General features: G+C 61.0%; 1 protein-coding gene across 3 annotated transcripts in view; it reads right to left on the bottom strand.

Moving 5' to 3' along the window:
• Nucleotides 1-22,102, bottom strand: part of OBSCN (obscurin, cytoskeletal calmodulin and titin-interacting RhoGEF) — a 116,631-nt gene that overhangs the window by 43,861 nt on the left and 50,668 nt on the right. For 2 of the 3 annotated variants that reach the window (XM_070075938.1, XM_070075939.1), the window contains 23 exons: nt 19,154-19,417; nt 15,964-16,227; nt 15,420-15,683; nt 14,873-15,136; nt 14,337-14,600; nt 13,794-14,057; nt 13,247-13,510; nt 12,703-12,966; nt 11,618-11,881; nt 11,082-11,345; nt 10,393-10,656; nt 9,485-9,751; nt 9,062-9,328; nt 8,681-8,950; nt 7,908-8,177; nt 7,282-7,478; nt 7,073-7,148; nt 3,428-3,700; nt 2,516-2,782; nt 1,824-2,096; nt 1,265-1,540; nt 673-960; nt 289-561 (listed from right to left, as the gene is read on the bottom strand). In XM_070075938.1, the coding sequence (XP_069932039.1) occupies nt 289-561; nt 673-960; nt 1,265-1,540; nt 1,824-2,096; nt 2,516-2,782; nt 3,428-3,700; nt 7,073-7,148; nt 7,282-7,478; nt 7,908-8,177; nt 8,681-8,950; nt 9,062-9,328; nt 9,485-9,751; nt 10,393-10,656; nt 11,082-11,345; nt 11,618-11,881; nt 12,703-12,966; nt 13,247-13,510; nt 13,794-14,057; nt 14,337-14,600; nt 14,873-15,136; nt 15,420-15,683; nt 15,964-16,227; nt 19,154-19,417 (5,901 nt within the window). The remainder of the gene's footprint in view (nt 1-288; nt 562-672; nt 961-1,264; nt 1,541-1,823; nt 2,097-2,515; nt 2,783-3,427; nt 3,701-7,072; nt 7,149-7,281; nt 7,479-7,907; nt 8,178-8,680; nt 8,951-9,061; nt 9,329-9,484; nt 9,752-10,392; nt 10,657-11,081; nt 11,346-11,617; nt 11,882-12,702; nt 12,967-13,246; nt 13,511-13,793; nt 14,058-14,336; nt 14,601-14,872; nt 15,137-15,419; nt 15,684-15,963; nt 16,228-19,153; nt 19,418-22,102) is intronic. The other variant, XM_070075940.1, reaches the window with a different exon arrangement.

Here is a 22,102-nt window from a genome sequence, read left to right as displayed (position 1 = left end):
CTCACAGGGTGTGCAGGGGAGGGGGGTGACGGTGCAGCCTCACAGGGTGTGCAGGGGACGGGGTGATGGTGCAGCCTCACAGGGTGTGCAGGGGAGGGGTGACGGTGCAGCCTCACAGGGTGTGGAGGGGGTGACAGTGCAGGCTCAGGGTGTGCAGGGGAGGGGCTCAGGTCGGCTGAGAGTGCAGATGGAGCTGAGTACACTGAGTACCCAGGCTCTGGGCTCGGGACAGAAAGCTGAGGAGGAAGAGGCCTCCTGCCCGAGGACCCAGGAGGCCAGCAGACCTACCCTGGAAGGCAGCAGCTGTTGGGGGGCTGGGGCCACGGGCAGGGCTGCAGCGGTACTCCCCCTGGTCCTCGGCCCTGAAGTCCTTGATCACCAGCGTCTGCCGCCCACCTCGGGAGACCATCTCAAAGCGCCCGTCGGGCTGGATGCGCTCTGAGCCTCTGTGCCACACCACCTCGCCAGCCTCCGCTGCCATCTCCAGCTCCAGGCAGACATCCTGGCCGACAGCCACCTGGCGGCTCTCGGGAGCCGGGGGACGCACGGGCTCCGGCTCTGCTGGGCACCCGGTTCCGACAGAAGACAGGCCACGTCAGGGCGCGGCCCAGGGTCACCCCAGGCTCCAGCACTGCCCCCCACCAAGGGGCAGCCTCAAGAGCAGTAACTCACCCAGACAGACGGTCTGAGGCAGGTGCACGGGCTCCCCCATGCCCGCCGGACCCACAGCAGCCACACGGAAGCGGTAGGCCTCCCCAGGACGCAGGCCATCCACCACGCACTCGGGCCCAGGCACCAGCTCATGGCACAAGCGCCACTGACCAGTGGCTCCCTGCTTCATCTCTACACGGTAGCCACAGAGACCAGCACCACCATCGCTTGTGGGAGCTGCCCAGGACAGCGTCACAGAGTGACCACTGCGCCCCACCACCTCCGCGTCCTCAGGGGGGTCAGGGAGGCCTGCAGGGAAGAAGAGTCCGTCAGCACCAGGACCCCCAGCCCGTGTGCCCCTGGGCCAAGGTAAGCTGCCAGAGCCCCTGACGGCCTAGGGACACAGCCCTGCTCTTCCCTGCCCCAGGGCTGGGCTTGGATCTGCACCGGCAGAGAGAAGGGGGCACGTGGAGGGAGCATCCAGGGTGATGGATTCACACAGGCAGAGCCACCTAAGGTATGGGGGCCACCATGGACTTGTGGCAGCACAGATCCACACAGGGGCATGGCCGCGCATGCCCCGATCCCAGCTGGGGCCCCGCCAGCAGCTCACCCAGCACAGTGAGCCGTGCAGAGGCCAGGGCATCGCGGGCAGCAAAGGTGACCTCCCCGGCATGGTGTGGCTGGGCGTGGCGCAGCAGCAGGGCATGGTGGCTGCCGTCAGCAGTGACCATCCAGTCAGGGTCATCCGGCTGCACAGCAGCCCCGTTGACGTACCAGCTCGCCTCGCTCACGGGCACGGCCTCGCTGAGCGTACAGCTGAAGCAGGCCTGCGCCCCGGCCAGCACCGCCGAGTCCCGCGGGTGCTCCAGGACCTCCAGGCGCCAGCCTGCAGGGTGGGGCAGGGGAGGGCGGGGTTTGAGTGTGGGGGTGGGGCTGGGAGCAGGCGGGGCACGAGTGCGGATTGGCAGGGCACAGCATGAGTACAAGGGTTGGTCGAGGGGCAGGGCGTGAGTGTGGGGCGGGGCGATGGGCGGGGCAGGGGCGGAGTATGAGTGCAGGGGAGGGTTTGGGGGTGGGGCAGGGTGTGAGCACCGGGACAGGACTGGGGACGGGGCATGAGTGCAAGGGTGGGGTGAGGGCTCCAGGAGGGGCCCAGCAGTCATGGTCACCTCTGACAGTGAGAAACGCAGAGGTCACCACGTCCCCGGCCAGGAAGGTCACCCGGCAGCTGTCCTGAGGCCGCAGGTTCTTGAGCAGCAGCAGGTGCCGCAGGCCGTTCTCAAAGTAGACCACTTCGGCGCGTTCCGAGCTATGCACAGGCTCATCGTCCAGCAACCAGGTCTGGGCAGCCACCTCAGGCCGGGACAGCTGGCACTCGAACAGCGCCTCACCACCCTCGGGGGCCTCCACGTTCTCCAGGCCCCGCACCACCGTGTTCCTGGCTGCGGAGAGAGGGCGGCTCAGGGCGCGCTGGCGCCTGCAGGGCTCCCAACCTCCGTCCACTGGATGACAGAGCAGAGGACGCCCCCAGCGGCTGCATGGTGGGCAGCGTCCCAGCAGAGCCTCCCCTGAGCGCCTTGGGCACCCGGCCCGACCCACCCCGTGGGGCCCTGTATCAGCCTCTGGCTCCTGACCCCTGAGGAGCAACAGCCCCGTCACAGGTGATGGGAGCCCACCCACTGCCGGCCCCCCAGGAACAGGGCTCCCAGGATGCTCTGCTCGCCTCGCAGGCCACGGCCCCTCCCTGGCTCGCTGTCTCAAGTCCACCTGCACCAGCCCAGTGACTGGCCACGTGCTTCTCCTGGAAGCCACCTCCCCAGCCTGTCCCCACCGGCCGCCGCTGCCCGCCAGGCGGCCTCACCTTGCACTTGAAGCAGGGCCACCACACGGGTGCCCGCGGCCTCACAAGAATAGATGCCACTGTCACAGGGCAAGGCCGGCCTGAAGGTCAGCCTGGCCACCGTCCAGTCCTGCTCTATGACGACACGGTGCCCATCCGCGCACACCTCCCGCGCGTCCATCTTCCACGTGGCCTGCACGGGCCGCGAGTATTGGCAGAGGAGTTCGGCTGAGCCACCCTCCTCCACCACCAGGTCCTGCATGGCACTGACCACCTCCACCGCAGGATCTGCCAACGCCGGACACGCGTCAGCCGCGGGCACGGCCACCACGCCCGCCCCCCTGCCATTGGCAATAGCGGCTGCAGTGGCTACAAGCATAGCAGTGGCTGCCCGGCACCCCGGGGCCCTTGCACACAGCACTCTCTGCCTTGGTGTCTGTCCAGGATGGGGGCCCCCTGGTAGCCTGTGCCCACCCCACTGGCCATACCAGGAACACATACATACACCCCTCCCTGCTTGAGAGCCACCCAGGGAAATCCTCCTTGGCAAACGACTGCCACCCTGGGACCTGACCGAGGCTTCCACGTTTTCTGAGTGTGCAGGAGAAGCCCTATGCAGGGGCAAAACCACGAGGAGGGTGAGCAGGTGCTCGCAGTTCCTGTCCCAGCCCACAGGGCGGGACGGCTTCTCCAGGCATCCAGGAAAGCCCACTCCCACCGCAAGTGATGGAGGGAGCCCTGCACAGCAGGAGGACACGGAGTCAGCCTGCAGCTGACCTGCTTGGAGACAGACAGGAGCTCCTCGGCCAAACCCTTGCTGACGCCCTAGCTGATGGGTGCCCACAAGTGGCACCCAGGCTGGGAGCCTCTGGGAAGCATGCGGGGGCAGCACAGGCAGAGGCACGAGCGTGGGGCGTCCCCGCCAGCCAATACCTTTGACCAACAACTTGGCTGTGGAGACCAGGGGCCCCGCACGGAAGGTGACGGTGCCCGAGTCGGCCACCCCCAGGTCTGACAGCGTGAGGGAGTGACAGGTCCCATCATGCACAGCGATGGTGCTCTGGGGGCTGTCCTGCAGCAGGGTCCCATCCAGCCACCAGCGGGCATCTGGCCCACCCGCACGAGACACCTCGCAGGAGAACGTGGCCACCTCCCCCGCGAAGACATCCACGTTCTGCAGGCCACGCACCAGGCGCAGCTCAGCCTCTGTGGGAGAGGGCAGGAAGGAGGGTGGCTGGGCACTCTGGGGGCTGCTGATACAGGGGCCACCCTGGGAGCTACCAATATGGAGGCCACTGATATAGGGGCCACCCTAAGATCTACCAATACAGGGACCACGAATGTGGGGGCCACTGATATGAGGCCAGCCTGGGATCTACCAATATGGAGACTACTGATTGGGGGCCATCCTGGGATATACTGATATGGGGGCATGGTACAATAACAGACCTGGCTTTGTTCCTGGCGCCACAGCCCTCCCCCAAACCCCAAATACTAGCAGTGCCTTGGATGGCACCTGCATTCGTGCTGAGGAGGTAGTGGTCTGGTCAGCACAAAGACCAAGCAATTAGAGACTTCAGCCCACGGGGAGAGGGGGGGCTGGACACAAGGCTCTGGAAAGATCAAGAGCAAGGAGCAGCAAGGGCAGCTGGGGGCACACGTGGAGAAGGCACGGGGCCCCCTCCCGCCTGCGTATCTCTCCCACCTGCTACCTCTAAGGAGTATGGGACTGAGCTTGGCCCCTGGAATCTGACTCCGGCACCAGCCGTCTCTGCGGGCAGTTGCTGGGGCTGTAGGGACACCTCACCCTCTGGTCACATGGGGCCTGCAATGGGAGGGCATGGTGGTCGTGCTCCACGTGTCAGCATGGATGTGTCACAACAGGCCGGCTGCAGCCGAGCAACAGCCCCAGACCAGCAGAGCTCACCTGGTCACAGAACTCAGGGGCCCCTGCAGCGAGTCCTGGGAAAGGGGCTCAGCCCTGTGCCCCACGCACCCAGAGCACAGCTGGAAGCCACTGACGGGCACCTGCACTATGCTCAGAAGTGGATAAGCCCAAGCCTGTGGTGGGTGCCTCATCTGACCCAGAGGGGGTCAGGAAGAGAGGCCGAGGCTCTCTAAGCATGGGGGTCAGCTTCAGAAGCAAGGCTCCATCCCTGAGGGTGTGAAATTGACCCCGCTCCTGTTACCACAAGGTGCTGTGTCCAGGTGGCCCCTGGAGGCCTCAGGTCGGGGGCTCCAGGACCCTAAAGCTGGGTGGCAGCGGCGCCCTGCCCATCACACAGGGGCCCACGCACAGCTGTGGCTTCTGGCTGCTCTGTGCTCTCAGCTCAGTCCACCCGTGGACACTCAGGACAGGCACAGCAGATGGGGGGCTGACAGCATTCCTGTAACACCACTGCCCATACAGCCAGAGAAGGCAGACCAGCAGCTTCCAGCCCCTGCTCTGCTGCTGGGACCCAGGTAAGGGGAACCCCATCCTGGGCACCTCCACAGTTGGCAGACTTGAGATGCCTCCATCTCATGGGGCAGGTAGGAATTCCACGCTGAGATCAGCAGGATAGAGGTGCCCACCTCAACAGGCTCCCCACTGGGAGCCTCTTCACACACCCTCAAGGGCACCATCAGTACCCGGTACCAGCCCCCAAAGTGCGCAACTGCCCACGATGCTCCACCAGCTCCTCTCTCACCTCCAGCACCACTGCCTACCCATGTGAGCCCACCACTCCACCTGCCTGGACACCCATTCACACACCCATGTCTGGGGCCTCCCCCAAGACCACCGCCAGGCCGCTCATCCAGGCTGGGGATGCCTGGCCTAGTGAGGGCCAAGGTACAGCCCATGTGTCCACACCACCTACACAGGTGTGCATCCTATGGATACATCAAGTTCTTCCTGCTATGCCATGGTTTGGGACACCAATGAGACTCCCTTTGGTCACCCAACTAGAGGGCGTGGGTACTTGGTCCCACAGGCCACAGAACTGGCCACGTCTGTCTACCCCTAAAGTCTCAGGGGAGAGGGCCTGGGATCCAGAACACACTCTGTCTCCACATCCAGCTCCCCAAAAAGGGTGGGAACTCACGAGAACACAGCTACATGGGGCCCATGCTGGAGTCTGGCATCTGACTGAGTAGGAACTTAGGGTCAATGTTGAATGAGTGGGTGGTGCATGCTAGATGCTAGATGGATGATGGATGGCAAATGAGAGAACAGACTGATGGATGCATGGATAGATAGTGAACGGGTTAACGAATGGATAAATGGATAGGTAGTGAATAGGTTAGCAGGTGGCAAATGGATGGATGGATGGATGGAGAATGATGGGTAAGTAGTGGACAGGTTAGTGGGTGGATGGACAGATGGATGATTATAGGTGGCAGATGAATGGATGGATGGGTAGTGGATAGGCTAATGGATGGATGGATAGATGGATAGATAACTGAAGATGGATGCATGGGTGGGGAATGGATGGATGGGTAGTAGATAGGTTAGTATACTGATGGCAGACGGATGGATGGACAGAGAATGGATGGATGGGTAGTGGATAGGTTAATGGATAGATGAACAGATGGGTGACTGACGGGTGGCAGATGGATGGATGGGTGGACAGTTGAGTGATTGACAGATGATGGATAGAAAATGGATGGATGGGTGGAGGATAGATTAATGGATGGGTGGACAGATGGATGACTGACAGGTGGCAGATGGATGTGGACAGATGGGTGATTGACAGATGATGGATGTAGAGAATGGATGAATGGGTAGTGAGTAGGCTAATGAATATATGGACAGATGGATGATTGACAGGTAGTGGATGGATGGATAGGTAGAGAATGGATGGATGGGTGATAGGTTAATGGGTAGACAGATGGATGATTGACAGGTGGCGGATGGATGGATGGGTGGCGGATGGATGGATGGGTGGAGGACAAATGGATGACTGACACGTGGTAGATGGATGGATGGGTGGTGGATAGGTTAATGGATGGATGCACAGATGGGTGACTGACATATGATGGATAGAGAATGGGTGGATGGGTGGTGGACAGGTTAATGGGTGGACAGATGGATGACTGACGTGGCGGATGGATGGATGGATGGATGATGGACAGGTTAATGGGTGGACTGACAGATGAGTGACAGGCGGCGGATGGATGGGTGGAGAATGGATGGATAGGTGATAGGTTAATGGGCAGACGGACAGATGGCTGACTGACAGGTGGCAGATGAATGGACAGGTGGAGAGTGGGTAGTGAGTGAACACATACTAGAAGGATGGAAGAGAGATGGTGAAGTCAAGAAGACCCAGGCCCATGGACAGCTGAGCTCCCCCGCTCCCCCTGCAGCCAGTCCCACCCTGGACAGGAACCCCTCATACAGCCGAGAGTTTGCCATGAGGCCCTCCCCACTCCCAGAGGCCTCTCATCCATGGCAGTAGTGACCACGGGCTGGAGGACTGGCCACCAAGGTAAGATAACTGCTACAGTCTCGGGTCTCTGCCCCTGCCCTCCGTGGTGGCCAGTGTGGAACCAGGAAACAGGCAGAGGTGTGTTGCCTGGGAAGGTGCTGCCCACCTGTGACCTTCAGCTGGGCTTCGGAGCTGCAGGAGCCCATGTGGAAACTGACGGTCCCAGCATCCTCAGCGGTCACCTGGGGAGCGGGGAGGGAGAAGCTCAGGCAGGCAGCCCCTCCTGCCTGGGATGGAGGGCTACACATCTCGCCACCCTTGCAGGATGAGACTCCGCACCCCCCACCCCCAGTGCAGGAGCTCCCGGAGCTATACCTTGTGCAGGGTTAGTGAGTGCAGCGTCCCCTGCTCCACGGTGATGTCGTTCATCTCATTGGCCTGCAGGGGCACCCCTCCCAAAGACCAACGGGCCTCCTGGCCCGAGGCCCTGGACAGCCGGCATTGGAAGTGGGCGTCCTGGCCCTCACTGAGCTGCACATCCTGCAGGGGCTCCAGGATGATCACCTCGGGGGCTGGACACAGGGCAGCATGGTGTCAGCCTCTGCACCTGGGACACCCCTCTCCTGTTCAGCCCAGCCCCACGCCCGCAGGGTTCCGCCCCAGTTTTCCCACCCTAATTTCTGAAGACAGCACACTCGGGGGCCTGCTCCAGCTCCAGGCAGAGGCCATGGTCAGAGCCGAGGGTGGGCCACAGTCTGGTCTACAGTGATCCCCCCACGGGGACCCAACTCCAGTGCTGTGTGAGCCTCTGGGAAGCCCACCAGCCTGACCCAGCCCCTCGGCCCAGGGCTGCTCTGCTCTTGAGACTGCTGGCTCCGGCCCACTTGCCTGCCAGTTCCCAGGCCCAAAGGCAGCCACCATCAGGATCTCTGGCCCCACCAAGGCCCGACCCCAGCCCTTCTCCCCTGAGCGTGAGCAAGGAGCCTTCCTGGAGCCCCTACCTCGGACAGTGAGCTGGGCAGAGGACATGTGGCCACCCACGTGGAAGGAGACGGTGCCAGCGTCCTCGGGGGTCACGGCCCGCAGCTGCAGCACGTGGGTGCGGTCGCCCCTCACGCTCAGCTCCGTCACCTCATTGTTCTGCAGCAGCAGGCCCTGGAGACGCCACTGCACATCTGCCCCCGCCCGCGACAGCTCGCAGCTGAACTCCACGTCCTCGTCAGCTCGCACCTCAGCATCAGCCAGCCCACGCACGATGGTTACCTCGGGCTCTGGGGGAGGGAGGGGTCTCCTTTACCTGCCAGGTCAAAGAACCCTGGCCAAGCCCCGGCTACCCTCGGGCTCTCCGTAACTCCTCCCCCCAACCTGGTTTCTGTCACGAGGTGTGGGCTGCGGGCACCTGGGTCTGCACAGGCAAGGGGACAGCTCTGGCCGAATGGAGGGGCTGCAGACAGTGGATGCCCTGTTCCCCAGTGCCGTGGTCAGCCCCACCCCAGCCAGGGCACCAGGGAGGCGAGGCGCCCAGGAGGATCAGGCAGATAGTGGATGCCCTGTCCCCCAGTGCCATGGTCAGCCCCACCCTGGCCAGGGCACCAGGGAGGCAAGGCCCCCAGGAGGATCAGGCAGGTGGCCTTCAGAGGTGGCAAGCCCCCCCTCCAACCCCAGAGCAGGCTGGAGGCCATGCAGGAGGGGACCTCAGCTGCCCTGGCCCAGCCACACGGACCCCAGGGGAGCATCCAGACACCAGGCGTGGCAGTGAGGTCTGGCTGCTCACCTCTGACCCTGAGGGAAGCTGTGGTTTTCTGCCTGCCCACGGCGCAGGTGTACTCGCCCGTGTCCTTGGCCTCCAGCCCGCGGATACGCAGCTCACAGGCAGCCCCGCGGCGCAGCATCTCGTACTTGGGGCCCCCACGCAGCTCCTCACCCTCCTTGAGCCACTGCACGGGCCCCTCCTCGACCTCACTCAGCCGGCAGCACAGCCGGGCCTCGCCGCCCACCTCTGCCTCCACATTCTGCAGCCGGGTCTCGAACTTGGATCTGGGGGCTGCAGGGCCAGGGTGGGAGATGGTTAGAGCTGGGCGGTGCCCCCAGCCCCTTGCTCCCACTTGAGCAAGGACCCCACCTGCTCCACAAGGGGCAAGTGTGGGCGGCTCACCGTGGACCACAAGGCTGGCGGTGCTGCTGGAGACCCCGGCGTCGCACGTGTAGTCGCCCGCGTCCTCCTGCTCAGCACCACGCACCAGCAGCTCGGCGGCCGTGCCCACCTGCACCATCTGGTACTTGGCGCAGGGGAAGAGCTGCAGCGAGCCCTTGCGCCACTCCACGCTGGCACCAGCCCGGCTCAGCTCACAGCGCAGGTGTGCCGTGGCTCCCTCTTCCACCTCCTGGGCCTGCAATTCCTGCAGGAACCGCACAGGTGCAGCTGTGGGGAGGAGGGGGTGAGGTCAGGTCCAGAGTCCCACAGAGAGCATAGACAACCATGCACCACCTGTGCAGGGAGTGGGGATGGAGCCAGCAACAGGGCCGCCGCACCTGGCTGAGCCAGGTCCCCTGCTGCCGCCGCCCGTCCTGCACTCACCTGTGATGGTGAGCATGGCGCTGGTGGCCTGGGAGCCACAGGCGCAGGTATACTCGCCCGCGTCCTCCCGGCGCAGATCCCGCAGCAGCAGCTCTGCCACGCAGCCCTGCCGCCTGGGCTCCCGGCGCTCATCGGCCAGCAGCTCTAGGCCGCCCTTGCTCCAGACCACGGCAGCAGCAGGGGTGGACAGCTTGCACCGCAGGCTGGCTGTGGCACCTTCCTCCACTTGCAGGTGCTGCAGGGGCTCCTGGAATACCACCTGGGGGGCTGCAGTGCAGGCAGGCAAGGTCAGCTCTGAACCAAGGACACCCAGCCTCCCTGCCGCTCCCTGGGGCCTTCTCAGAGCAAACGTGGTGGGTGACAGGGTATGGCTGGACTCCCAAGAACAGGGGAGCTGAGAGGCTGCTCCAGGTCTGCCCAGGGTTCTTCTCCACTACAGGCCCCAGGGGAGGGTCAAGTTCTTCAAGCACAGGACCAGAGCCTGATCTCAGGCCAGACCACAGGCCAGGGCTGTGTCCCCCCCCCAAGTATCCCAGGGCAGGGCAGTCCCCACCCTCAGGTCATGTCCCAGTGCAGTGGAGTGGGGGTGTGACAGGACTGTGGGCCTCTCGGTCACTCTGGAAACCAACCAGGAATAGGTGCACCATCTCAGGCTGGGCAAGCTCTGGCAGGGTGGCTGAGGGCTGCTGGCACTGGGAGTGGGGTCACAAATGGCACAATGACCAACAATGCAGGTCATCAGCTGGACACCAGCACCAGACAAGGGCAGGAGCAACACCAGGACAAGTACAGGGTTGGAGAAAATGGTGCACAGCACAGAGGACACGAGCACAGGGGAGCAGCCAGTGTGGGCAGCACATGGGGAAGGCAGACCCAAGACAGGCCCAGGGGCCACACCCAGCCGTTACCCTTGATGGTGAGCGTGGCCGAGGTCCTCTCCTGCCCGCACACACACGAGTACTCTCCAGCATCTGCCACCTTCAGGCCACGGATGTGCAGCTCACACACGGCCCCCTCCTGCCTCAGGCTGTGTCTGTCCCCGTCTCTGAGGGTCTCAGACCCCTTCCTCCACTCCACAGGGGACGCCTTGCTCAGCTCACACCGCAGCGTGGCCGTGGACCCTTCTGTGGCTTCAAGGTTTCTCATGTCTTCTGTGAATCTGGCAGGCAGGGCTGGGAAGGGTCAAGCAGCTGCTAAGACCTCCAGCATCTCTGGCTGCCTCCATCCAGAGCACACAGAAGCCCAGAGGGCACAGAGGCCACAGGACAGGGAAATGCAAAGCTCATGGAAGCACACAGGGCACAGGGCACGGAAGCCCAAGGCACGCACTCAGGAAAGGACCGCAGGAGGACAGGTGAGTGCACACAGAGGAGGGGAGAGGAGCCACGGCTCAGGGAGCAGAGCACCAGGACCGGACGAGACACGAGCACCCATGAGCGAGGAGATGAGTGGTGGAGACACCCAGAGGACCCCAGCTGGAGGACACATGGCCATGGGGTAACCATGGGAGCCATGCCACTTTTGCAAACAGGAGATTCTCATGCAAAAACTCATGTGGACCCCACACATACATCACAGTGGACAACACCATATTTACCCTTGACGGTGAGCGTGGCCGAGGTCCTCTCCTGCCCGCACACGCACGAGTACTCTCCAGCGTCTGCCACCTTCAGGCCACGGATGTGCAGCTCACACACGGCCCCCTCCTGCCTCAGGCTGTGTCTGTCCCCGTCTCCGAGGGTCTCAGACCCCTTCCTCCACTCCACACGGGACGCCTTGCTTAGCTCACACCGCAGCGTGGCCGTGGACCCTTCTGTGGCCTCTTGGTTCCTCAGTCCCTTCATGAACTTGGCAGGCAGGGCTGTAGAGAGTCAGACACCAACACCATCACTGAGAACATGGGAGAGACAAGACAACACAAGGATTCTAATCTCACTGGACCCTGGCCTCTGTAGGTGGACTGAGCACAGGCTGTGGACTGAGGCTTCTTTGCCCAGCAATATACAAAACAGAGCAGGTAACGTATGTGCCCTGGACACAGGACAGCATGGACAGAGAGGATGGAGAGATGATGAGGGCCTAATGGTGGGGCAGACACCAAATCGAATCCACGTGGCTGTGTGTGGTCTTTACCCTGGACGGTGAGCATGGCCGAGGTCCTCTCCTGCCCGCACACACACGAGTACTCTCCAGCATCTGCCACCTTCAGGCCACGGATGTGCAGCTCACACACGGCCCCCTCCTGCCTCAGGCTATGTCTGTCCCCGTCTCTGAGGGTCTCAGACCCCTTCCTCCACTCCACACGGGACGCCTTGCTCAGCTCACACCGCAGCGTGGCCGTGGACCCTTCTGTGGCCTCTTCATTCCTCAAATCCTTCATGAACATGGCAGGCAGGGCTGTAAAGGGTCAGAGACACAAACACCAGGACAACTCTGAGCACAAGGATAACATGAAACCCACTAGACATGGGCCACGTTGTGGGGAGCAACTCGGACTAGACTAAGTTACTGGAATTAAGACTTATTCTATGCATCTGCTCTCCCACAATATGGTGCTGGGAGAGGAGTAAACAGCTTCTACACAGCTGCCTCCATTTCAACCAATAAACTGTAGGACCTGCTCCTGATTGGAGGAGAGCAGCGTACTCGGCATGTGGGTAGCAGAGTTAGGATTGGTGGAAGAGGACTATAAAGGAGGAGAGAGACAACATGCACCAGGAACATCTATCTGAAGGAACACCTGTGCAGCCCCCACGAGAGCCGGCCAGCAGTGTGCCGCTCCCCCGCGGAAGTGGGGAATGTGGCAGGGGGAACCGCCCTTCCACGGAGGTGGAAGGGCCGGTAGCCAACCCGGGAAGAACCAGCAGCAAACCCGGGGAGGGCCGAGCAGACGAAAGAACAGCGCAGGGTCCTGTGTCGTTCCTCCATGAAGAGGGGGAGCGACATAATGGTGCCGTGACTCGGATATGAAGCCTAGGCAGGGCTTAGTGTCATTCCTCCACGAAGAGGGGGAGCGACACCACGTGTTCGGTGGACGGAGCACAGGTCACTGATTGAGACTGTCCAGGGATGGCTTGTGCATGTCACAGAGTATGTGATGTATACACCAGAGAAGACAGGACAGCGAGGACAGAGAGGACACAGTGATGACGAAGTCAAGGGCAGAAGGAAGGAGGCAGACACCAAATGGGATCCACTTGGCTGTGTGTGGTCTTTACCCTTGACGGTGAGCGTGGCCGAGGTCCTCTCCTGCCCGCACACACACGAGTACTCTCCAGCGTCTGCCACCTTCAGGCCACGGATGTGCAGCTCACACACGGCCCCCTCCTGCCTCAGGCTGTGTCTGTCCCCGTCTCTGAGGGTCTCAGACCCCTTCCTCCACTCCACACGGGACGCCTTGCTCAGCTCACACTGCAGCGTGGCCGTGGACCCTTCTGTGGCCTCTTCATTCCTCAGTCCCTTCATGAACTTGGCAGGCAGGGCTGAGCAGGGTCAGACACACAAACACCATCACACACTGAGCACACGGAAGAGACAGCACAACACAGATAACAAAATCCAGTGGACACAGGTCAGACTCCAGGTGGACTGAACACATGCTGTGGACTAAAGCTGTCCTTGCCCTGCCTGTGCAAACCACAGAGCAGTGGGTACACACCAAGGACAACAGGACAGGGTGGGCAGAGAGGACACAGAGATGACGAGGGCAGATGGAGAGGGCAGACACCAAATCAAATCCACGTAGCTCTGTGTGATCTTTACCCTTGATGCTGAGCATGGCAGAGGTCCTCTCCTGCCCGCACACACACGAGTACTCTCCAGCATCTGCCACCTTCAGGCCACGGATGTGCAGCTCACACACGGCCCCCTCCTGCCTCAGGCTGTGTCTGTCCCCGTCTCTGAGGGTCTCAGACCCCTTCCTCCACTCCACAGGGGACGCCTTGCTCAGCTCACACCGCAGCGTGGCTGTGGACCCTTCTGTGGCCTCTTGGTTCCTCAGTCCCTTCATGAACTTGGCAGGCAGAGCTGAGCAGGGTCAGACACACAAACACCATCACACACTGAGCACATGGAAGTGACAGAACAACACACAGATCACGAAACCCACTGGACACAGGCTGCATGTTGGATGGGCTGAGCACTGACCGTGGACTAAAGCTGCCCATGCCCAGCCTGTGCTTTTCACATGGCAGGTGGGGTATGCACAAAGGCCCACAGGATAGGATGGACGGAGAGGACACAGAGATGATGAGGGCCTCATGGTGGGGCAGACACCAAAACCATCCACATGGCTGTGTGTGGTCTTTACCCTGGACGGTGAGCGTGGCCGAGGTCCTCTCCTGCCCGCACACGCACGAGTACTCTCCAGTGTCTGCCACCTTCAGGCCACGGATGTGCAGCTCACACACGGCCCCCTCCTGCCTCAGGCTGTGTCTGTCCCCGTCTCTGAGGGTCTCAGACCCCTTCCTCCACTCCACACGGGACGCCTTGCTCAGCTCACACTGCAGCGTGGCCGTGGACCCTTCTGTGGCCTCTTCGTTCCTCAGTCCCTTCATGAACTTGGCAGGCAGGGCTGAGCAGGGTCAGACACACAAACACCATCACACACTGAGCACACGGAGGAACAGCACAACACAGATAACAAAACCCAGTGGACACAGGCCACACTCCAGGTGGACTGAACACATGCTGTGGACTAAAGCTGTCCTTGCCCTGCCTGTGCAAACCACAGAGCAGTAGGTACACACCAAGGACAACAGGACAGGGTGGGCAGAGAGGACACAGAGATGACGAGGGCAGATGGAGAGGGCAGACACCAAATCGAATCCACGTGGCTGTGTGTGGTCTTTACCCTGGACGGTGAGCGTGGCCGAGGTCCTCTCCTGCCCGCACACGCACGAGTACTCTCCAGCGTCTGCCACCTTCAGGCCACGGATGTGCAGCTCACACACGGCCCCCTCCTGCCTCAGGCTGTGTCTGTCCCCATCTCTGAGGGTCTCAGACCCCTTCCTCCACTCCACAGGGGACGCCTTGCTCAGCTCACACCGCAGCGTGGCCGTGGACCCTTCTGTGGCCTCTCCGTTCCTCAGTCCCTTCATGAACATGGCAGGCAGGGCTGTAAAGGGTCAGAGACACAAACACCAGGACAACTCTGAGCACAAGGATAACATGAAACTCACTAGACATTGACCACGTGCTCGGTGGACACAGCACAGGTCACTGATTGAGACTGTCCGGGGATGGCTTGTGCATGTCACAGAGTATGTGATGTATACACCAGAGAAGACAGGACAGCAAGGACAGAGAGGACACAGTGATGACGAAAGTCAAGGGCAGAAGGAAGGAGGCAGACACCAAATGGGATCCACTTGGCTGTGTGGTCTTTACCCTTGACGGTGAGTGTGGCAGAGGTCCTCTCCTGCCCGCACACACACGAGTACTCTCCAGCATCTGCCACCTTCAGGCCACGGATGTGCAGCTCACACACGGCCCCCTCCTGCCTCAGGCTGTGTCTGTCCCCGTCTCTGAGGGTCTCAGACCCCTTCCTCCACTCCACACGGGACGCCTTGCTCAGCTCACACCGCAGCGTGGCCGTGGACCCTTCTGTGGCCTCTTCGTTCCTCAGTCCCTTCATGAACTTGGCAGGCAGAGCTGAGCAGGGTCAGACACACAAACACCATCACACACTGAGCACAAGGAAGTGACAGAACAACACACAGATCACGAAACCCACTGGACACAGGCTGCATGTTGGATGGGCTGAGCACTGACCATGGACTAAAGCTGCCCATGCCCAGCCTGTGCTTTTCACATGGCAGGTGGGGTATGCACAAAGGCCCACAGGATAGGATGGACGGAGAGGACACAGAGATGATGAGGGCCTCATGGTGGGGCAGACACCAAAACCATCCACATGGCTGTGTGTGGTCTTTACCCTGGACGGTGAGTGTAACAGAGGTCCTCTCCTGCCCGCACACGCACGAGTACTCTCCAGTGTCTGCCACCTTCAGGCCACGGATGTGCAGCTCACACACGGCCCCCTCCTGCCTCAGGCTGTGTCTGTCCCCATCTCTGAGGGTCTCAGACCCCTTCCTCCACTCCACAGGGGACGCCTTGCTCAGCTCACACCGCAGCGTGGCCGTGGACCCTTCTGTGGCCTCTTCGTTCCTCAGTCCCTTCATGAACTTGGCAGGCAGGGCTGAGCAGGGTCAGACACACAAACACCATCACACACTGAGCACACGGAAGAGACAGCACAACACAGATAACAAAATCCAGTGGACACAGGCCACACTCCAGGTGGACTGAACACATGCTGTGGACTAAAGCTGTCCTTGCCCAGTCTGTGCAAACCACAGAGCAGTGGGTACACACCAAGGACAACAGGACAGGGTGGGCAGAGAGGACACAGAGATGACGAGGGCAGATGGAGAGGGCAGACACCAAATCGAATCCACGTGGCTGTGTGTGGTCTTTACCCTGGACGGTGAGCGTGGCCGAGGTCCTCTCCTGCCCGCACACACACGAGTACTCTCCAGCGTCTGCCACCTTCAGGCCACGGATGTGCAGCTCACACACGGCCCCCTCCTGCCTCAGGCTGTGTCTGTCCCCATCTCTGAGGGTCTCAGACCCCTTCCTCCACTCCACACAGGACGCCTTGTTCAGCTCACACCGCAGCGTGGCCGTGGACCCTTCTGTGGCCTCTTCGTTCCTCAGTCCCTTCATGAACTTGGCAGGCAGGGCTGAGCAGGGTCAGACACACAAACACGTCACACATGAGCACATGGAAGAGACAGCACAGCACACAGTAGACACGAAACCCATGGGCCACGTGCTATGTGGATGGAGCACAGGTGGTGGACTGAGGCTGTGCTGGCCTGGCCTGTGCACATCACGGAGCAGGTGAGGTATTGCCAAGGCCCACAGGATAGGATGGATGGAGCGGACACAGATATGACAAGGGCAGAAGCGTGGGGGCAGACACCAAACGGTATCCATGTGGCTGTGTGGTCTTTACCCTTGACGGTTTGTGTGCCCAAGATTCCTGCATCTCTCCCTCTCTCAGACAGTGTTTCCCTGTATGCCACCTTTAGGCAGGATGTGCAGCTCACACACAGCACACCCCCCTCCCCGCCTCAGACTTTGCTGTTCTCCTCTATGAGGGTCTGAGACCCCTTCTTCCACTCCACAGTGGCTGCCTTGCTCAGCTCACAGCATAGCATGGCCGTGGCTCTTTCCATGGCCTCCCTGGTTCCAGACCTTCAGTGAAGCATGGAGTTAGGGCTTAGAAAGGTCAGGTGGACAGATGAAGGTGTGACCTGGACTCCAGGAAGGACACAGTTGCAGGACAGCTGGAGGGACGAGGAAGAGCAGATCCAAGGGGACAGCGCGAACTTTCTGTCCTATGTGCCAAGGCGTAGCCCCAGGAGCCCCAGGAAATGAAGCCCAGAACCACACACAGACTCGGGTGGGAGGCACAGACAGCCTCAGGGACCAGGGCACGGCAGACCCAGGAGATGAGGCCCAGAACCTCACAGGACTCTCCCCTGCCTAAAAACCTACAGGAATTTGCTGGCTGTGCCTCTGCCGTGCCTGGTGTCCACAGCCATTTCTTCTTCCCCAGGCCCTCCTTTCGGGAGGTCTCCTGTGTGCCCCTCCCCCTGCTGGAAGCACTTCCCTCGCCTGGCTCTAGGAGCTCACAGCTGGGGAGCAGCTGAGCTCAGCAGGAGCCACACCTCCAATCTCATGCAGACTTGACTCAGGAAGTTGTGCACTGAGGCCTGAGGCTGTTGGGAAGGAGAGCACGGATCTCGTGTGTCACGTGGCTGTGAGCTTGGATCTTGTGTGTCACGTGGCAGGGTCACAGCTGAGGCGTAGCCCCACACAATGACATGTGCATGTGCTGACTCGCAGGTCAGGCTGGGGCCAGTGTTGTGACACAGCAGTCAAACAGTTCTGGCAGCTCCGGCATCCCTGGCCAGGGTGCCACATAGAGTCCTGGCTGTTCCACTTCTTTTTTGTTTTTAAAGATTTTTTTTACTTATTTGAGAGGCAGTGTTACAGACAGAACAAAGGAGAGACAGAGACAGCTCTTCCATCTGCTGGTTCACTCCCCGGTCGGCTGGGCTGATCCAAAGCCAGGAGCCAGGAGCCTCTTCCAGGCCTCCCATGTAGGTGCAGAGGCCCAAGCACCTGGGCATCCTCCACTGTTTTTCCCAGGCCATCACAGGGAACTGGATTGGAAGAGGAGCAGCCGGGACCTGCACCAGACGCTGGCACCCCAGGCAGCGCCTTAGCCTCCTGTACCACAGCGCCGGCCCTGCTGCTGCCCGTCCGATCCAGCTCCTTGCTTGTGCATCTGGGACAGGAGGAGGTGGCCCTGCCCCGCCAGGAGAGACCCAGATGCAATTCCAGACCCTGGCTCTGGCCTGGCCCAGCTGTAGCTATCATAGCCATTTGTGGAGTGAACTGGTGAATGGAGAATCAATCTCTCAATCTCTCTCTCTCTCTCTCCCCTCCCCCCACCATGAAGACCCACTCTCTGTAACTCTGCCTTTTAAATACATTTTTTTAAAATGAAAGTTTAGGACAGAGCTGCACAGAAAAGCCAGAGAGAAGACAGTTTTCCACAGGACAGGGGGGAGTCAGCTCTGCAGCCAAGTCTACTGGGTTGCAGCCTCCATCACCAAAGACCCCAAACCTCCTGAGAGGGCGGGACTTCCTCCCAGCCTCCCAGAGATGGTGACTAAACTCCTTGAGAGCCTGGCATGACACCAAGTGTCACCCAACACTCAGCCAGATCCAGGGGACCTGGCCTGCCTGGACATCTCCTCCCTGATGCCCAAGGACTGGTGTACATTTGCACCAAGAGACACACATGCAACACGCATGTGGCCTGGATGTCCTTACTCCCAAGCCTGCACTGCCGCCTTTGGGCTCCCACAGTAGCCACTGCTGGGATCCAGCTTCCCAGGCCCAGCCTAGGCCAACAGGCCTGACTTCACTGTGTGTGGGCCACAAGCAGCACCAGTGACACAGCCATGACAGCATCAAGAAGCTGAGAGAGCACCCAGGCTACGAGGACTGGGAGGAGGGCAGAAGGTGCTCGGGTGGCTGTGCCTGGTCTTCACCCTGATGACCGAGCTCCTCTCCTGCTGGTATACAAGTCCTCTCCAGCAGCCACCAATGCAGGCCACAGATGCCCAGCACACACACGCCCCCTCCTGCCTCAGGCTGTGTCTGTCCCCGTCTCTGAGGGTCTCAGACCCCTTCCTCCACTCCACACGGGACGCCTTGCTCAGCTCACACCGCAGCGTGGCCGTGGACCCTTCTGTGGCCTCTTCATTCCTCAGTCCCTTCATGAACTTGGCAGGCAGGGCTGAGCAGGGTCAGAGATAGCAATACCATCACACAATGAGCACACGGAAGAGACAGCACAACACAGAAAAACCAGGAAACCCACTGGATGGGCCACGTGCTGGGCAGACGGAGCACAGGCTGTGGACTGGGGCTGTCCTTGCCCTGCCTGTGCATGTCACAGAGCAAAGGGGCACGTGCCAAGGACAGCAGGAAGCATGGACCAAAAACACACAGGGATGAAGAGAGCCGAGAACAGAAGGGTGGGGGCAGGCAGCAAATGGGATCCACGTGGCTGTGTGTGGTCTTTACCCTGGACGGTGAGTGTAACAGAGGTCCTCTCCTGCCCGCACACACACGAGTACTCTCCAGCGTCTGCCACCTTCAGGCCACGGATGTGCAGCTCACACACGGCCCCCTCCTGCCTCAGGCTGTGTCTGTCCCCGTCTCTGAGGGTCTCAGACCCCTTCCTCCACTCCACAGGGGACGCCTTGCTCAGCTCACACCGCAGCGTGGCCGTGGACCCTTCTGTGGCCTCTTGGTTCCTCAGTCCCTTCATGAACTTGGCAGGCAGGGCTATAGAGAGTCAAACACCAACACCATCACTGAGAACATGGGAGAGACAGAACAACACAAGGATTCTAATCTCACTGGACCCTGGCCCCTCTCTAGGTGGACTGAGGCTGCCCTCTGCAGACTGCATGCCATGGCTGTGTTCCTCTGTGACTTCCTCTGGTTTCTTATTGGCGTGAATCTGACAGGGCTGGGGGGGACACCGAAGGCATCGGTAGGTCTGAGCAAGGTTGGGGTCAGACATGGATACTCAACCATGCAACAGGCTTGGGAGGAAATCCACACATGGACACGCCGACGTGTGAGTGGGCAGGCAACAGCCTGGAAAAGCCCATCCAGGCACAGCCCAGCAAAGACAGAGGAAAGTCAGATCCTCACCAAGGACTCCACAGGAAAGGGGCGTGGAAACAGCCCGGGGTAACAGCTTCCCCACATCTCCACGGCCTCTCCTGGCTTGGCTGCCTGGCACTGATCAAAGGCCCAGCTCAGCTGGACCGCTCAGTTCCCATCATGCTGTGGCCTCCCTCCCATGGCTTCCCAAGTCTAGATGTTCCATAACCTCGATGGATGGCTGGAGGAAGGAGATGCAGGTGGGCTGCCTCCTGCTGTCCCAGAAGCTCCTGCCAGCTCTGTTCTCCTTCACATGCTGCTGCGCCTGAGACGTGCGCCTGAGACAGACCAGATGGAGGCACACCCGGGGCAGGACAGGACAGGCTGCCATCACCCACCTGGAGCAAGTGGCCTTAGGACCCCAGGCTTGTGCCCTTCCCACAGGCAGAGCCCACTCCCAGCACGCTCCTTGGTTTCTAGGTGGAGCAGATGAAGAAATGTGCAGCTGGTCAGAGTGGTTAACACTCTTGAGCCCTGACCCTGGGCACCAAGGGTCCTGGGCACTGACCCTGGGCACCGAAGGCCCTGGGCACTGACCCTGGGCACCGAGGGTCCTGGGCAATGACCCTGGGCACTGAGGGTCCTGGGCACTAAGGGTCCTGGATGCTGGCCCTGGGCACTGAGGTCCCACATGCTGAGGCTCCTGTGCACTGAGGCTGGGAAGCCGCTCCTGCCCACCAGCCAGAGACTGGGACCCCAGGAGAGCCCAGGTCCCTCCTGCCAGAGGCCTTGAAGAACACAGCAACCTGGGCACCCTTGGGACCTCGTGGTGCAGCAGTAATTTTCAGATACAGAGGAGTCCCCCACCCAGCATCCTTGAGAGGAGAGCCCACGTGTGGCCTGGGCCGGGCACCAGGACTCCGCTTGGGACATCTCAGATCTGGAAGCAGCTGCATCAGGCACCCAGCATGGCCACTGGCAGCACCTGCTGGAATGGAGAGACAAGGCTGCTTCTTCTGTGGTCTCCTCCTTTCCAACTTGTGTTCCCATGCCATGACCTCCAAGCCTATAGCCCTCTGTGGTCTCCCCATGGGTCCAGTGGCATGAGGACCAGGAGCCTCCAGATTGTGGACACTGCACACCACCCATGTAGCTCAAGATGGCACAGCACCTGGCCTCTCCACACAGGAGCCGCCTGCCAGGGCCCAAGCAGACCAAAGGCCATGTCCACTCCGAGAACCATCCTCACTGCCCTGAAGATGCATCCTTGTTGTGGGGGTGGAGACCCCAGGTTCCTGGACAAGAGGACCCCTCATTGGTGTCCTCCCTCCTCTCCAGGATGCCTCAAGTCCTCCCTGATACCCGCCTGTATTGTACCTGCTGCCCCTGCAAGAGGCCACCCAAGCCACACAACAGTCCCTGAGCACTTGGAACTGAGATCGCTGGGCCCTCAGCTCCTCGGACACTCAAGGTGAGTCCTGCAAGGTCCTGTTCCTTCCCTGGACGAGACCTGGCTTGGTCGAGGCTGGGAGCTCCCCCGCTAAGTGGCAGTGAGGGCCTGGACTCAGGCACGCATCCTGGGCACCTCAGTTCCCCTGGTGAGCTCCGTGCTAGCCGTGGTCTGCCCCACCCACAGCTGCACCAAAAACCCCAGCACCCGCTTAGCCAGGCTGCAGGTCAGGAGCACGTCCACCTTAGTCCACCTCTGTCCCCACCTCTACGGATCTCAGCCCCTCCAACATGCCACAAGGGGTGGCCTCGCTGAGGCCATGGCCCCTTCTCTGACCTGCTCAGGCCTCAGACCCTGTGGTTGAGCAGATGGGCCAGGGCGGGACACGCACAGGGAAAGCATCCGACTGTGCTGCCAGTGGATGAGAAATGGGCCACAGATGCCACACAGGGACCTGGGAAGTGGCCGCCAGACGCTGGACCACCGAGAGCCAAGGACGTCAGCCCTTCCTTAGGACCCCTGATGGACATCGAGGACAGGAGCCCACACAAATGGGCCTTAACATCCCCTCATCTCCCATCTCTCCTCCACTTGCTACCCTCACTCCCCACCAGGTCTCACCTCCACACGATGTGCTCACCTCCAACACCCTCACTCCCAACACCCTCAGCTCCACCTTACATGCTTACCTCCACACCCTCACCCCCACAAGGCCTCACCTCCACACAACGTGCTCACCTCCACACCCTCATTCCCCACAAGGCCTCACCTCCACATGACGTGCTCACCTCCACACCCTCACCATATGACATGCTCACCTCCAACACCCTCAACTCCACACAACACCCTCAACTCCATACCCTCACTCCCCACAACACTCTCACCTCTACATCCTCACTCCCCACAAG

This window comes from Oryctolagus cuniculus, chromosome 6, assembly GCF_964237555.1.
Source record: "Oryctolagus cuniculus chromosome 6, mOryCun1.1, whole genome shotgun sequence".
Classification (NCBI taxonomy): Eukaryota; Metazoa; Chordata; class Mammalia; order Lagomorpha; family Leporidae; genus Oryctolagus; species Oryctolagus cuniculus.
This window is presented reverse-complemented; position numbering and strand designations above follow the sequence as displayed.